At 61.7% G+C, this 17033-nt stretch overlaps 1 protein-coding gene across 1 annotated transcript; it reads left to right on the top strand.

The window, feature by feature from the left end:
• Nucleotides 1-14495: 14495 nt before the first annotated feature.
• Nucleotides 14496-16313, top strand: KCNF1 (potassium voltage-gated channel modifier subfamily F member 1). Its single transcript, XM_036432579.2, has one exon. The coding sequence runs from the start codon at nt 14496-14498 to the stop codon at nt 16152-16154; it is 1659 nt and encodes a 552-aa protein (XP_036288472.1). The 3' UTR covers nt 16155-16313.
• Nucleotides 16314-17033: the final 720 nt, after the last annotated feature.

Here is a 17033-nt window from a genome sequence, read left to right on the forward strand (position 1 = left end):
CCCCTTGAGTGTTAGCAAAAGCCAGTTTAGGAGGACCCTCATTAAGTTAATAACAACGTACCTACCCGTATAGTTTAAGTTTAAAAAAATGTGGCTCTCAAAAGAAATTTCAGTCGTTGTCCTGTTGACATTTGGCTCCGGTGACTAATGAGTCTGCCGACCTCGGCCCTAGGCCTATCCGTTCTCCGTCTGCTTGGGGCTGGGTCACTCTGTTTGCACTGGTGGAACTTGGTAAATTTGCAAACCCCCGGTCAAGGCCAAAGTCCTGTTCCTCTTTCCCAGGGAAGGGGGTTGGGGGCGGGGTCACCGCGCCTGAGCGGATCCAGAGGGACCAGGAGGTGGCGCCACGTCCCCATGCAGGCCGCGGCCGTCCAGCCTCCCCGCAGCACCGCCCAGGGGGCCTCTCCCCACAGACGTCCCCCTCGTCTGCTCCAGGCAGTGCCCCCAGCTCACCCCACAACCCCAGTCCGGCCACTGGAGGCAAACGCCGTTTGTAAAAGACGTAAACTCGGCGAGAGGTGCTGCCTGTAACTTGGCCAAAAGCTGCAGAAGCCAGGATGCTGACCTTCTGCTCACCACACATCAGATCCCTGGTTACCAGGACCTGCCCCCCATGAGCAGGCACAGGGATCGCACACACTGACGAACACAAGGGGATATTCAAAACTCGCCCTTCGGACAGTCCGCGTCCGCACCCAGTGGACAGCCAGGACGTGTTTGTGGACTGAGCCGATGTCCTACTGTGTGTGCACGAGTGCCAGCGTCTGGGGTGGGAGCGACGGTCCTGGTCTCACGGAGTCTTGTCGAGTCGCCCCCCCCTCCCCACAGCTGCGTTATCTCGGGGGACCTCAGGAGCAGGCTGGGAGCGGCGGGTGATGTGTGTCAGGCTTGGGATGCGCAGGCCCTGGGCTCCCCCAGGCCCGGGCTGGACGGTGACTCAGGTGGTGGTGTGGCCAAGGTGGTGGGCACCAGGGCCTGTGTTGCTGACCACGCTGGCCGCCCGCAGAGGTTCAGTGCGACTGCTTCAGCCGGGCTTTCTCAGCCGCTCCGGAGCCCAGGGCTTCGTCTGGCTCCGTGGTCGGCACACCGCGGCTCGCGAGCCACATGCGGCTCTTTGGCCCCTGGAGTGTGGCTCCTCCACAAAACACCACGGCCTGGGCGAGTCTATGCTGAAGACGTGGCGTTAGAAGAAGTTTAAGTTTAAAAAATGTGGCTCTCTGCCGAAACTGGTTTGGCTCAGTGGGTAGAGTGTCAGCCTGTGGACTGAAGGGTCCCAGGTTCGATTCCAGTCAAGGGCATGTATGTTGGTTGTGGACACATCCCCAGTAAGAGGTGTGCAAGAGGCAACTGATCAATGATTATCTCTCATCGATGTTTCTAGCTCTCCATCCCTTTCCCTTCCTCTCTTTAAAAATCAACAAAATATATATTTTTAAAATATGGCTCTCAAAAAGAAATTTCAATTGTTGGCCTGTTGATACTTGGCTTTATTGACAAATGAGTTTGCCGACCTCTGCTCTGGCTGATGGAAGTGGCCAGGAGAGGAGCCGGCAGCGGCAGGCCACGGCCACCAGGTGTCGCTGCTGGCACGCCAGGGGTAGGGCAGAGGCAGGAGGGAAGGAGAATAGAGGCCCCAGGAATGATCCCGAGCCAGGGAGTGACCGTCTGGGGTGGGAGACCGGAGAGTGTCCATTGGCTTCACCGATGAGGCGGTGTGTCCGTGGAGCAGCAGACGCCGGGATTCCATGAAACAAGCACAGGAATCAGGGTGTTTACTCACCGGTCGTGTCCTAGCAACGGTGTCTTCTCCACAGGCCTACGTGTTCTCAGCGGGAACCCGGTGTTCTAGAATGTCCGCTGGGCGTGCCCGCCGGCGTCCCACCTGGAGGAACTCAGGAGAGCAGTCCAAGCGACCCCGCTTGTCTCTGGGACTCCAGGTCGGGGACGGCAGGCGTTCGTGATGGCAGCAAACATCACACGCTCTGCGGGGCCACCTCCTGGACGGCAGAGATAGCGAGGGGACAGGCTGAGCGCCGGCTCCCAGCGGGGAGAACTGTCCCCCACCCCTTTACCCCAGACGTCACGGAGTGTTCTGAAGACGTCACCGTGGGGGGACCGGCTGTCCCAGGACACCGCGACGCCTCCTCTCCCTCCCGCGGACCCTCCCGCCTCGGAGGGGGCACTGGACCGAAGGTCAGGTCCAGCAGCCGTCAGTGACGCCCGGGAGAGTGGGTGAGGGCGCCCCACCTCCACGTGCAGGCCCGGGAGGTGCAAGGCCGGGAAAGGCCCGGTCTCTCCAACGAGGCCCTGTGGTGAGAAGGGGCATTAACAACACGCAGACCTTGGGGTGCCGCATGGCGAGGCTTCAGGGGGTGGAGGGAGGGCGGGCGGAGGATGTAACATAATAAACATCTTCTTCTATGGTAACTTTTAAAAAACTATATTTTATTGATTTTTCACAGAGAGGAAGGAAGAGGAATAGAGAGCTAGAAACATCGATGAGAGAGAAACATCGATCAGCTGCCTCCTGCACACTCCCCACTGGGGATGTGCCCGCAACCAAAGCGCATGTCCTTGACTGGAATCGAACCTGGGACTTTTCAGTCCGCAGGCCGACGCTCTATCCACTGAGCCAAATCAGCGATGGGCCCCAACCTTGTTACCCGTGTGACTAAAGCTCGGCGGAGATCTAATCCCGGAGCCCTCACGCAGCTTCATTATTCCTGCTCTGCGACTATTTTTAAAGCGTGACGTCTGCCGGCGCCTAATCACACGCCGCACAGGTGCTGGGTTTGGACAGCTCTGCTCTCCTAATTCTAGTATCTGTTCGCCTAATGGGCATTTTCATTCCTACACAATGGAGCCTCCGCGTATTTACGAAAACCCGGCGTGGTGTTCCAGGCAGCTCGTAATTACTGCCGAGGGCAGCGCCCAGCGACGCCGCCCCAGCGCGCCCTCCGACCTGGGCCCCAGCGCGCCCTCCGACCTGGGCCCCAGAGCGCCCGCCGACCTGGGCCCGGCACCGGGGAGGGGCAGGGGAGTGGGGGGTGGGGTGCGGGTGTGAGAGCTCTCTCGTGGGGCTTGAAGCCATGAGACAGTTCCTCAGAGGCGGAAACACATTTGCACCCCAGAGGGCTGGCCGAGGGCCGGTCCTTAAGCCGGGGTGCGGCCGTGTGGGTGTTTGTAACAGGTGACCCCTCACGCGGGTTATAAACATACCCCCTTTCCCTGCTCACACCACTGGCCTCTGCCCCTGCTCCCCGGGCAGGCTCCTGGGTCTGCAGGGGGCACCCCATGGCCAGCTGCCCCGAGGGCTCGCAGTGGCTCTGAGGGGAACCAGGACGTGCCCAGCCACGAGCTGGCGGGCGTGCTCTGAGCGGCTGCGGGGAGGGGGGGCGGTGCCAAGGCCCACGGCGGGCGCGGAGGGAGGTGACGGCGGCTCTTAATGGCACCCTGCTCTTGCCATGGGGGGAGGGGGGAACTCAGAAGAAGGGGTGCTGGGCGTCCCTCGGAGGCCCCCTTTCTGTCTGAGGGCAGCGGGCAGACCGAGGCCGGGCCCTGCGAGGGGATGGCCGGACAAAGGAGCCCCCGGACACGGCCCTGCGAGGCGGCGATGAGAAGGGGGGACAGAGAGCTGCGCCAGCATCCTGTTACCTATGGTTGTCAGGGTTACCAGAGCCTCGTTTCTTAGTAACCACTCCTCCCAAAATAGCCTCCGCGCCCGCCTGCGACTGAGCGAGCGGCACCCGCGTCACGAGCATCCTCTCGGTGTGGGAGGGGCAGACGGGAGGCCCCCCTCCGGGAATCCGGTCACAGGCCACCCACACCCTTCTCCCGCCTGCCCCGAGGGGGGAGGACAGGCCCCGCCCCCGGGGAGAAGCCGCCCAAAGGTTCACGGTGCGAGGACCGGCCCGGGGCCAGACGCACAGGGTCAGAGCTGAATGGAAAACCAACCCAGGCTCCTTCTTTTTTAGAAGGATATTTTCTTATCACTCAACACCCTTCACATATCTTGCTTCTTTTTTTTAAGTGTCCTTCATATATATATATATATATATTTTTTGATTTAAAATAGGAAGGGAGAGGGAGAGAGAGCTAGAAACATCCATGATGAGAGAGAATCATGGACCGGCTGCCTCCTGCACGCCCCACACCAGAAATGGAGCCCACACCCCAGGCATGTGCCCTCGATCAGAACCGAACCCGGGACCCTTCAGTCCGAAGGCCGACGCTCTAGCCACTGAGCCACACTGGCCAGGGCTAGCTTCTTAGCGTCTCCGAGAAGTGACGGGCTGTCTGACTGTGTGCTCGCTTCCCACGGCTGCCGGGGCAAAGCGCCAGAACCCGGGTCGTTGGGAAGAACGGAGGACGACCCGCTCACCGTTCTGAAGGCGGAAGCCGCGGCCGGGGGTCAGCAGGCCTCCCGCCCCGCCCCCACCTCCTCCTCCAGCCCCTGCAGTGCCCTTCCATCTGCGCTGCCACCCCAGGGCCTCCCCCGGCGTCGCCCGGCGTCTGCCTCTTCTTATAAGGACACCGGAGGCAGGGAGCGCCACCTCCCGCAGCCTGGCCGCGTCCCAGCTGCCGGCACGGCACACGCCGCTTCTAAATAAGGCCGCGGCCGAGGTCCTGGGGTTCGCGCTCCACGCACGCTTTGTGGGGACACAATTCAGCCCCTGACACTCTGTTTAGCCCAGAATTTCCGCAGAACTCGGCTCCTTTTGAAAGCGCCGGTGGGAGAGGTGACGAGGGAGGAGGCTCCTGCCGAGCAGGGAGGCGGGTCCCCTGAGGCCCTGGGGGTCCCAGGCCTGTCCGAGGGGAGGGGGCTCCCCACTTCCCCAGGGCCTGGTGCCTGCTGCCCGGCCCCCCTCCCAGGCCCCCCGCCGGCTGAGGCGCCCCAGAGTGTGGACGGAGCAGACGTTGGGTCCAGGTTGTCCGTGTCCCAGCTCCTGCCCCCCGGGGCCTGCACCCCCAGGCTCAGGAGCTGGATGTGGCTGGGATTGCACGCTGCCGAGCTGGCCATGGAAGCGTCCAGAAGAGATCACAGGCCTGTAGACGGGTCTTCCTCCCCGAGGCCCCCCAGCGGGGCGCACACACCGCCCCTAGCTCCCACCTCCCGCTCGCTGCTCCGTGGCTGCCGGAGGTCAGACAGACCCGGGTTCCAGAACGGATCTCAGAGGCCAGTCAATGGCCAGCAGCCTCAGCCCCCGGAGCCCTCGGGCCTCAGCTCCGAGTTCCCGATTCTCTGACCTTTTTATGTGCAAAAGGTCCGGGAGGGGGACATGGCCGTGGTGGACAAGGTGTCCCTCGTCCCTCCTGCCCCAGGCAGAGGCTGCCTGTCCGGGTCTGCTCCTGGGGCCTGGCCGTGGCTGTCTTGTGCCTGTGGCCGGTGGGGAGGGGCTTGGCACTGTGGCCTGAGGACTGTCGCAGAGAATCCCCAGGCCCCACACACATGTGCGTGCACGCACACGCACACACACACACACACACACACGCACACGCACACGCACACGCACACGCACACCTCCCAGCCCCCACACGCCTCCCAGCCCCCACCCGCCTGCAGACTCAGTGCCCCCTGCGATCATCACAAGTCACTTCACCCAGGAAAGTGCTCCGGAGACAAACGGAGTGATTTCTGCCCGAGGCAGCCGCTGGGTAAATGGACCCGCTCTCTGTAACCACCACAATCAAGGGCGATTTGCTAAGCTGCTCATTGGTCCGCACCAGCTGCTGAGAGCACAAAGGGAACATTTGCCACCGAAATGCACCCACACTGAGTCCCCTCCCCACAGCTTCCCACCCCTCCGCCCCCAGCTCTGTGCTCTCCCTCGCCTGGGGCATTTCCCAGCTGCTGTGGGCAGGGGGCAGGGGGGACAGCTTTATCAAGGAGCAAGCATCTCTGTCCCAGGGACTCTCCCTCCATGGGCCCCCGATGATGTAACTCTCGCTTTACAAATGAGCCTTCACAGGTCTGCACGCTCTTCTCCCAAAGGACTGGCACCGGCATAGAGTGTGTGACTGACCCTTGTGCATTTGCATGCGTGTGCACATGTGTGCACGTGTGCGTGCGCATGGGCACGTCACATGTGAACTGCTCCGGGGAGGGGAGCGTTCAGGAGCCAGCCCCGGAGGCAGTTGGCGGACAGCTGCACGCCCAGCTGCGTGGGGGCGGCGGGGGCGGCGAGCAGGACACAGTCGGCAGTGGGGCGCCGGGTGGGGCGCTTTGTAAGGGGGAGCTGTCAGAGAAGCAGCGGAGACATTTCCTCTAACCCCCAACCCAACCCCGGCGCTGGCCGCCCAGGGAAACAGAGGCGCCCGTGGGCGGGGGGGACTGTCCCTCAGACACTCGTTCAAGGGCAGAGACAGACGGGCCCTGGGAAGGAGGAAATCCGCCCGGGGAGACAGACGCAGCCCGGCCGGTGTGGCCCAGGCGCTGAGCGTGGACCTAGGAACTGGGAGGTCACGGTTCAATCCCTGGTCAGGGCACAGGCCTGAGTTGTGGGCTCCATCCCCAGTGTGGGGCGTGCAGGAGGCAGCCGCTCCATGATTTGCTCTCATCATGGATGTTTCTCTCTCCACTCCTCTCCCTTCCTCTCTAAATCAATAAAGATATCTATTTAAAGGGGGAAAAGACGCAGACAAAGATACTGACACTCTTTCCGCCATGCTTCCTGGGGCCGGGGGACGCCCCCTGTGGGGCGCTCCCTGCTGTGAACAGCCAGCCTGCAGTTGGTCCAGAGAAGAGCGGAAAGAGGGCGGGACAGGGAGAGACAGACCCCGGACGCTGGGGAGGGCGCAGCGGCGAGCAGTGGGGCCCCGTTCTGTGTGCTGCCCTGATGTCTCAGCAATGCTCCCTCCATGGGGCTTGGGGTTCACAGCAAGTCACCCCGAAACGTGCCTCTGCGGAACATGGATTGTTTTGAGCTAAAGGCAACCATGGCCCTGCGGGTCTAAGAGAAACGATGTAGAATCTGAATCGGGCCCTGCCCAGAGTGAGGGATTGAGAAAGATGACCTGTAGGGCTGTGGTCGGCAAACTCATCAGCCCACGGAGCCAAACATCAACGGGACAACAATGCGAGCCACGTTCTTTGAACTTCAACTTCTTCTAACGCCACTTCTTCAAACAGACTCGCCCAGGCCGTGGTGTTTTGTGGAAGAGCCACACTCAAAGGGCCAAAGGGCCGCCTGTGGCTTGCGAGCCGCACTTTGCCGACCACGGCTCTCGGGTAATCTGTGGGGCAGAGAACTCATGTTCACCAATCATCCCATGTGACCAGAAAGACTCCAGCAATGCCCATCTACTGCCTGCTGAGCCGGAAATGACCTTCAACCCCCCCCTCCTCCAACCCGCCTCCTTCCCCCCCACCTCCCGCCCAGCAGAAGTGTGGACGTGCTGCTGATCTGGAGTGTCCACCCCTCCCTGTCTCCACCCCCGTTTCCTGCATGTCCTTGCTCTCCACCAAGCTGAGGCCCATCCTGCGTGGAAGGGGGACAGTGGACGGAGGTCCTTCCCAGGGCCCACTGGACAGCTAAGGCCCGTCTGACTGGCATGGCCACACTGGGAGACCCTTTGACACCCCAGAGGGCGCTGCTGGCAGCATGGGGGGCACGGGGGCAGGGCACCCCAGAACCCCGCAGCATCTGTGTCTGACCGGCGCCAAGCTCATGGCATCCTAATTATTTGCTTCTCTCGCCCGGAAACACCCCACAAATGACAGTAATTATCCAGCCCTGCCTGCCATGACAGTTTCTTCAAAACACGGGAAGACGTTCCTGAATGTTCTCTCGCTAGTCCCATCCCCCTTCCCTCTCCCTCTCCATCCCCCCTCCCACGCTGCTCCCTCCCATTCCGCCCACACCTTCCCGCTTCCCTGGCCGCCCTTTCTCTCCTCATGGGGCCCCATCACGCCCCAGGAGCATAACGTCCCAGGAGCAGACGCTGAGCCGGGCACCGTGGGAAAAGCACTGTCCTGTCCAAGGCTTCCCAGAGGGGACGCTGGGGGGTTTCAGAGGAGCCGGGACGTGAGGAGGGGGCGGCTGTCCCAGGCCTCAGGTCCCCTCTCCTCGGTGCCGAGCTGGGGACCGGACTTCCTGCGGGCAGCTCCGTCCAGGAAGGACACAGGACGTGGACAGACACACCCACTTTTAGCCGGGTTATCTCCTCCCTCGCTGTTGAGCTTTGAGTTCTCTGTGTGTTTTCGATGACAGTCCTATCAGACAGGCTCCTGTCGTGGCTTGCCGTCACATTCTCTCGGCACCCTCTGTCACAGAGCAGAAGTTTTTATAAAGTCCCGCTGACGCACATTTCTCTCATGGATCGCGTGCCTTAGGTGTCGTATCTAAGAAGTCATTGCCATGCCCTAACTGGTTTGGCTCAGTGGATAGAGCATTGGCCTGTGGACTGAAAGGTCCTGGGTTCGATTCCGGTCAAGGGCATGTACCTTGGTTGCAGGCACATCCCCAGTAGGGGGCAGCTGACCGATGACTCTCATTGATGTTTCTAACTCTATCCCTCTCTCTTCCTCTCGGTAAAAAAAGCAATAAAATATATTTTTTAAAAAAGAAACATCGATGGGAGAGAAACTTCCATCAGCTGTCTCCTGCACACCCCCTATTGGTACATGCCCTTGACTGGAATCGAACTTGGGACCCTTCAGTCCGCAGGCCGACACTCTATCCACTGAGCCACACCGGTTTCAGCCCCAGCCACGTTTTGAATGAGGCCTGTGAGGCCTTGGGCCGAGGACCCGCTACGCCTTGGCCACACGGCTGACGGGTGGCACCTGGGAGATTGCACATGCTGTGGCTTTCAGCTGCTGCACGGCGGTGACCCCCCCCGCCCCCACACACACACACACAGTCACCGAGAACCCCACACGGGCCCCAGCGGAGAGTCAGCTGAGGGGTGCAAACATGGGGCTCACACAGTTTTCAAAATTTTGCAACGACTGTATGTTCACGGGGCAACTAGAGAAAAGGAAACGCTGCAGGGCTTGCTTTCCAGAGTTCCTTCTCCTCTCACGCCCCCAGGACGCTTCCAACCACACAGCTCCCACCCTCTCCCGCTGACGCCCACTCCCAGCGTCCTCCCGTGACAGGGTGTGAGATTTACCTTCCAGCTGCTTTCCTTTCCAAGGGACTTGATTGCAGCCCCGAGGGGCTCCTGTCCCCCGCGCTCCCGGCAGCCGCCCTGGCCCAATGGCCCCCACGTCATTCTACACGTCTGGGGCGCGAGGCGGCCGTCATGTTCCCAGTCCTCCCACCCCCAGTGTGGGCTGAGTCACAGCCAAGCAGGCCCAGGGGGCGGGGTGTGCATGCACGGGGATCCGCCCACGGTGGGACTGGCCCCCAGGAAGTCAATGTCCTCTCCATCTTTCCTCCTCCCCGCTGCCCGCCTCCCTCCCTCCCTTCTTCCTCCCATCGCTTTCCCCATCGCGGTCAGCATCTTATAGTTCATGAAGCCTGTTCACACCCGCATTATTTCAGTGGTTTCTTAAAAGATCTTGTCCTAGTTTCATTTTGCAGGTGAAAACACTGAGGTATAGGAAAGAAAAAAGCAGCTCAGCAAAAACAACCCCCACAAAACCCTGCTGATTCCGTGTTACATCATTCTCCTCTCTGTCTGCCCCCCCCTTCCACCCACACCCCCTCCCGCCCCGCTGGCCCCGGCACTTGACTGCCAGGTGCTCAGACAGGAGGGGGGGGGGAGCTGTCTCCGGGGCGAGCAGCTCTCCAGGGTCCCAGGGGCCGCTCCCCACCCTGCGAGGCGCTCGGCAAAGAATGAAATGTACCTGTTTGCGGGAGCAGAGTGAAAGGTACTATTAAACCCGACAACACACAAAGGAAATGTAACTGAACAGAACTGATTATTCCATAATAAAAAAAGGAATGGATTAGAGCTCGCAGCATCCGTCTAGACACATCACTTAGATACCCATGTACTGTTTTAATTAGCGCCATCAAAGTTAAGCCTTCTGGAGCCCAAATGTTATTGTTCCACAATACAAAAAATGCATATTCGATAAAGAGCAGCACAGCTCCAACCACCGCTCCCAGGACGCTGGCATTGACTGCGCTTCCCCTTCCGATGGAAGTGAACAGCCCACACGCGTCCAAACCACTGCTGCTTCCTGCGTCTCACAGAGGCTCTGCGTTCCCTCGCCCCCGGGATGTCACGAAAGGCACAATTCGAGTAGAATTCACACACAGGACAGAATATGCCTCTGCTAGAAACGGTCCGTTTTTAGAAAAAAAAAAAACAAACAAAAAACCCTCAGACTTTTTCCCTGATTTCATCCTTCAGGAAACTCTCAATGGATATAGGCTCCTGGCTCAATTATATATTGTACAATATATATATAATTGATTTTTTACAGAGAGGAACGGAGTGGGATAGAGAGTTAGAAACTTCCATCAGCTGCCTCCTGCACACCTCCTACTGGGGATGTGCCCGCAACCCAGGTACATGCCCTTGACTGGAATCGAACCTGGGACCTTTCAGTCTGCAGGCCAGCACTCTATCCACTGAGCCAAAAAGGTCAGGGCCATATATATTTAACCTGTGACATCCCGGTCTAAGGCTTCACCAAACCCAGACAGGGTCCAGCGGTCAGATGACAAAATGCCTGTGTCCGGAGTTTAGAGGAGAAATAAGAAATGGTGGGCCTTGAAAATGACTTCAGGTTTTCTCACTTCGCAGAATATAGTCAAACTCTGCTGCAGTTAAATATTTAACCTTGTCCTCCCTGCCTGATCAGCAATAATAATCTGCTTTGTGTTGATATTTACTGCTGTGCTGCTGACAGTTACCTGGAAGAGAAGTTGGGGTGCTTCACTGGGCTGGGAAGAGTTTAGTACATCAGAAAGCAGGTCTAATGAAGCAAGTTTATTCTATATCTATAAAGGCCAAGTTGACTCGCACATGGGGGCGATACATATAAAGCTCTCGCTGGCGATAATCCCACACTTGTGTTTCCATCTGTCATTGTCGATCACGAATTTGGTTGACATGCCTATTATAGAGAAAGGGTGAATAGCAATATTAAAATATTTATTCTAATCAATTTCCTTTCAGTGTGCACAAATTTGTGCACCGGGCCACTAGTATTAGAATAAATGCTCGTATGATTCAACCCTGTCCCTGCTTAATTCGCTCAAGCAGTGGCAGGGACCCATTGGCTGTCCGGTTATACGCTGATGTTTCCTATTACATAATCTATGCCATACTTATTGTCACCAGGTGTGATGTACTCTGGTATTTCCTATTGCAGTCTGTGCTACCTCAGGAAGAAATGCTGGCAATACCCAATAAACCCACTGCACAACCAATCAACTATTGAGCAACAACCTGAGGTCCAAAAACTCCAGACTGCCCAGGATTGACTGGGCTCCCTGAGGTCTGTCTGCAGCTTCCCCCCTGAGTTTCAGGCCTACCAGCCTGCCTCCAAACCACGTGCCTTCCTCTGCATGGGCTGCCCTCTCCCAAGTGAGGCGGGCACACCAGGTGAGGCGGGCGCACCGGGTGAGGCGGGCACACCGGGTGAGGCGGGCGCACCGGGCGAGGGCTCCAGACCTGCAGGCTGGGCCTCAGCGGGCACTCTCCCAGAGGCCAGTGTCTCCAGGGTTGCTGAGCCACCAGGGTACCTGGAACTCCTGGCTCCCACCGACTGTGGACCCAGTGACTGTCCCGTGGGGTGGCTGGGGAGCTCCACCTGCTGAGGGGTCGCCATCACACCCCCAAAAGCAAACACCATTTCGGGGCAAAATGCAGCCTCTTGCTCTTCTTGTCTCTTCTCAGGTTTCCAAGCCTGGGGACCACCCCTCAGAGCCCCCTGTAGGGAAATTCGGGAACACCGCTTCTTACACAGACCTCTCTGCTATGCTGATCACTGCAAGCTGCAATAATCAGTTATAAAAAATGCATTCTCTACTAGAGCATGAACCCACTACCAAACCTGGGTGTGAGTGTGAGTGTGTGTGTGTGTGTGTGTGTGTGCGTGTGCTTGCCATTGGAGCCCAATGGATACTTGAAGAAATGCTGGAATTAATGGGTGTTCCTAAGCCCGGTTAGCGTAGATCCGTGGTCGGCAAACTGCGGCTCGCGAGCCACATGCGGCTCTTTGGTCCCTCAAGTGTGGCTCTTCCACAAAATATTATACCACGGCCTGGGCGAGTCTATTTTGAAGAAGAATTCAGGTTTAAAAAATTTGGCTCTCAAAAGAAATTTGATCGTTGTACTGTTGATATTTGGCTCTGTGGTCTAATGAGTTTGCCGACCACTGGCCTAGATTAAGACACAGTCAGAACTGGCCTCTGTCGGTACGAGGGATCCACGGAGGTCACAGAGATGGAGTAAAGGAGCAGGGGCTGGAGGGTGAGCAGGGGTGGTGGGGCGGGGACACTAGATTGGAGAGGAGACGACCTCGGAGCCAGGTGGGCCTCGGCTCAAGCCCCAGCTGCACCACGACCAGCTGTGTGACCAGGGCCTGGAGGGAAGTGGTGGGCCGTGGCCGCAGGCCGCTGGGCGCCCACTGGCTTTGCCACCTGCTGGCTGAGTGACCTAGGCAGGTCACCTGCCGTATGTTTCCTCAGAGAGATGCTGGGGGACTCAACGAGCCTGCGGAGCATTGGGAAAGCGCCTGGCTCATGATGCCTTCATCACGGCCAGTCATAAAACTTACAATGCATGATACTGCTGCTCAACCTTCTTGAACCTCAACTCCTTCCTCTGTAGTAACAGGTCACACGTTTATTTTAAATGAAAAGGAAATACAATGTGTAAGACGAAGTTTCACCAAACAATACTTATTTAGCCTGATGTATTCTCATACTATACCGCCTCATTAAAGAAAAGCATTGTCTGCCCTAACCGGTTTGGCTCAGTGGATGGAACATCTGCCTGTGGCCTTGGTTGCCGGCACATCCCCAGTAGGAGGTGTGCTGGAGGCAGCTGATGAATGTTTCTCTCTCATGATGTTTCTAACTCTCTATCCCTCTCCCTTCCTCTCTGTAAAAAATCAATAAAATATATATTTAAAAAAATGAAAGAAAGAAAAAGAAGAAAGAGGGTCTGGGCTCTGCCCTTCCCTGAGACCCTGGGTAAGTCCTAGCTCTCCCACTGGGCCGGCCGCATGTCCTCCCCGTGCAGGGTGGGCCTGTGCAGGGTGGGCCCGTGCAGGGTGCGGTGAGGGTGGCCAGTACCGGCCAGACAGGCCCCGGGGACCCGGCGCAGGAGCGCCCCCGAAGGGCTTTCTCAGGCAGGTTTTTCCTGCGGAGCAACAGGCAACCGGGTCTTCACCAGCGTCCTCCCTCAGGGAAACTTCCCTGCCGGGCCCTGTGCCCGCTGCCCCGGGAGGGAGGGGCGGGCCGGCGAGGAGGGGCGGGGGCGCAGCTGTGCCGCCCGCGCGGGGCTGAGCGCTCCGGCTCCAGGCAGCCGCCTGCGGATCTCACAGGGAGAGGGGCCGATCTTCCCGGAGAGGGGCCGATCTCCCCGGAGAGGGGCCGATCTCCCCGGAGAGGGGCCGGATCTCCCCGGAGAGGGGCCGATCTCCCCGGAGAGGGGCCGGATCTCACCGGAGAGGGGCCGGATCTCACCGGAGAGGGGCCGGATCTCCCCGGAGAGGGGCCGATCTCCCCGGAGAGGGGCCGGATCTCACCGGAGAGGGGCCGGATCTCACCGGAGAGGGGCCGGATCTCACCGGAGAGGGGCCGATCTCCCCGGAGAGGGGCCGATCTCACCGGAGAGGGGCCGATCTCCCCGGAGAGGGGCCGGATCTCCCCGGAGAGGGGCCGATCTCCCCGGAGAGGGGCCGGATCTCACCGGAGAGGGGCCGATCTCACCGGAGAGGGGCCGATCTCCCCGGAGAGGGGCCGATCTCACCGGAGAGGGGCCGATCTCCCCGGAGAGGGGCCGATCTCCCCGGAGAGGGGCCGATCTCCCCGGAGAGGGGCCGGATCTCCCCGGAGAGGGGCCGATCTCCCCGGAGAGGGGCCGGATCTCACCGGAGAGGGGCCGATCTCCCCGGAGAGGGGCCGGGGAAGGCTCCTGACGTCAGGCGGGGCTCCTATTGTGCTGGAGCGGCGCGGAGCGGCCAAGTTCCTCTCCAGCTCCGGGCGGACTGCGCGGCCGGTGCGGGGGATCCGGGACCGCTAGGCGCTGTCCGCGCGCCCCGGGGAGGCGGACCTGCCCCCCACCACCCGGGACACCCCGCTTCTGCAGGCAGCCGAGCCCCGGGGGCCGATCGTGCGGCGCGGAGAGCCGAGGTGAGCGCCCGCGGGGGGCCGGAGGCCGCCGGAGCCCCCCCGCCCGCCGCCCACGCGCCCAGGCGCCGCCCGCCCGGATGCCCGCCCGGTGCCAGCCTCCCCCGCGGCGCGCCCCCGCCGGCGGCTCCCCGCTGTGACCGCCCTCCCTCCGGCGCCGCCGGGGCTTCCCCGGGAGGAGAGAGCCGCGCGCACCGGCGGGACCGGCGGAGCCCGGGGCGCGGGGCTGGGAGCATGGACAGAGCCGGGAGCGTGGACCGGGCCGGGAGCGTGGACGGAGCCGGGAGCGTGGACGGAGCCGGGAGCGTGGACCGGGCCGGGAGCGTGGACGGAGCCGGGAGCGTGGACCGGGCCGGGAGCGTGGACCGGGCCGCGGCGCGCAGCCCCCCGGAGGAGCCGGGCGGCCGGGGGCCCCGCGCCGGCGGCGGGGACGCGGAGATCGTGGTGAACGTGGGCGGCGTGCGGCAGGTGCTGGACGGCGGCCTGCTGAGCCGCTACCCGGAGACGCGGCTGGCCGAGCTGCTGGGCTGCCTGGCCGGCGGCTACGACCGCATCTTCTCGCTCTGCGACGACTACGACCCGGGCCGCCGCGAGTTCTACTTCGACCGCGACCCCGACGCCTTCCGCTGCGTGGCCGAGCTGTACCACCTGGGCGAGGTGCACATCAAGAAGGGCCTCTGCCCCATCTGCTTCAAGGGCGAGATGGACTTCTGGAAGGTGGACCTCAAGTTCCTGGACCCGTGCTGCCGCGGCCACCTGCGCGAGAAGCGCGAGGAGCTGGAGGAGATCGCGCGCCGCGTGCGCCTCCTGCTGGACGACCTGGGCCTGGACGCGGCGGCGGGGCCCGGGGCCGGGGGCGCGGGCCGCGGGCGCCGCTGGCAGCAGCGCGTCTGGCGCTTCCTGGAGAAGCCGGGCTCCTCGCGGCCGGCGCGCGCCGTGGCCGTGCTGTCCTTCCTGCTCATCCTGCTGTCCTCCGTGGTGCTGTGCGCCGGCACCGTCCCCGAGCTGCAGGTGCCGGACGCCGGCGGCGGCCGCGTGGAGCACCCGGTGCTGGAGAGCGTGGAGACGGCCTGCATCGGCTGGTTCACGCTCGAGTACCTGCTGCGCCTGCTCGCCTCGCCCGACAAGCTGCGCTTCGCGCTGTCCTTCATGAACGTGGTGGACGTGCTGGCCATCCTGCCCTTCTACGTGAGCCTCACGCTCACGCACCTGGGCGCGCGCGTCATGGAGCTGGCCAAGGTGCAGCAGGCCGTGCAGGCGCTGCGCATCCTGCGCGTGGCCCGCGTCTTCAAGCTGGCGCGCCACTCCTCCGGCCTGCAGACGCTCACCTACGCGCTCAAGCGCAGCTGCAAGGAGCTGGGCCTGCTGCTCATGTACCTGGCCGTGGGCATCTTCGTCTTCTCCGCCCTGGGCTACACCATGGAGCAGGGCCACCCCGAGACCCTCTTCAAGAGCATCCCGCAGTCCTTCTGGTGGGCCATCATCACCATGACCACGGTGGGCTACGGCGACATCTACCCCAAGACCACGCTGGGCAAGCTCAACGCCGCCATCAGCTTCCTGTGCGGTGTCATCGCCATCGCCCTGCCCATCCACCCCATCATCAACAACTTCGTCCGCTACTACAACAAGCAGCGGGTGCTGGAGACCGCCGCCAAGCATGAGCTGGAGCTGCTGGAGCTCACCGCGGGCGCCGGCCCTGGCGGGGGCGAGGCCGAGGCCCCGGGCTCCCGGGGGGACCCGGACAGCCCCCCGCCGGAGCCCGCCGAGCCCGCCGCTCCGGGCGCCGAGGGGGCCTGGGGCAGCCGGCTGCGCGGCTCCCACAGCGACACCGTCATCCCCCTGCTGACCCAGGAGAAGCCGCACAGGACCCGGCTCCAGAGCTGCAAGTGAGCGGGGCCAGCCGGGCGCAGGCGGACGGAGCTGTGACTGTCCCCCCCCCCCCCTCCTGAGCGAACCCCGAAGGCCCCCTGGGCGCCTGCCCCGGGGCTGGGAGAGACCCTTTGTGTGGCCGGAGGTCGGGAGCCGGGGAGCCGGTGGCAGGAGGGTGGTGGAGGCTGTCTCCTGGGCGGGCGGGGCGGGGCGGGCAGGCGGCGGGGACCCTGGGCCTTCCGTTCTGTATCTCTTCCAATAAAGCCCCGCTCTGTGCACACACGTGTGGCAGGCTCTCTCTCAGGCCGGGGGTCCTCAGCCCTGTCGTCCCCCCCCCCCCCCCGGGTGTGGGTGGCTCAGGCACGGCCGGTGCCAGGTCCGGGTAGGCGTGCAGGCCGGGGGGTGTTCTCGGTTGGGAGCTGAGTGCAGGAGGGATGGCACGCAGGGCTCGGTGCCAGGAGCCTCGCTACGGTCCAGGCAGCTCTGTGCCTGCGGTTCCCAGCCCGCCCGGGAGGGCGAGGGCACCGAGCGGGGTGCAGCCTGCAGCGTGGCTAACACGGATGTACCACATGCACAAGGCCCTTTTCACAGCTTCCTCCCATTCCCTCCAGCAACCCTGCTGGACAGGCGTCCCCGTTTTACAGGTAGAAAAACTGAGGCCGAAGGGCGCACCGAGGAGGGACCCAATCCCAGACCTGACGACCCCAAAGCCCAAGGACCGTCTCTCTCTTTTTTAATTGATTTTAGAGCTGGAGGAAGGGAGAGGGCTACGAACATTGATGTGAGAGTGTCCGGGGTTGGGAGGGTGGTCCCCGATGCTGCTTCCTCTATGCCCCCTACTGGGGATCCAGCCTGAATCGAACCGGTGACCTCTTGGTTCATAGGCCGATGCTCAACCAC

This window comes from Pipistrellus kuhlii, unplaced genomic scaffold (genome assembly GCF_014108245.1).
Source record: "Pipistrellus kuhlii isolate mPipKuh1 unplaced genomic scaffold, mPipKuh1.p scaffold_m20_p_112, whole genome shotgun sequence".
In the NCBI taxonomy this organism is placed as follows: domain Eukaryota; kingdom Metazoa; phylum Chordata; class Mammalia; order Chiroptera; family Vespertilionidae; genus Pipistrellus; species Pipistrellus kuhlii.

Excerpts from the sequence above, each read along its gene's own strand:
- KCNF1 (XM_036432579.2), top strand. The coding sequence starts at position 14,496 with ATGGACAGAGCCGGGAGCGTGGACCGGGCCGGGAGCGTGGACGGAGCC.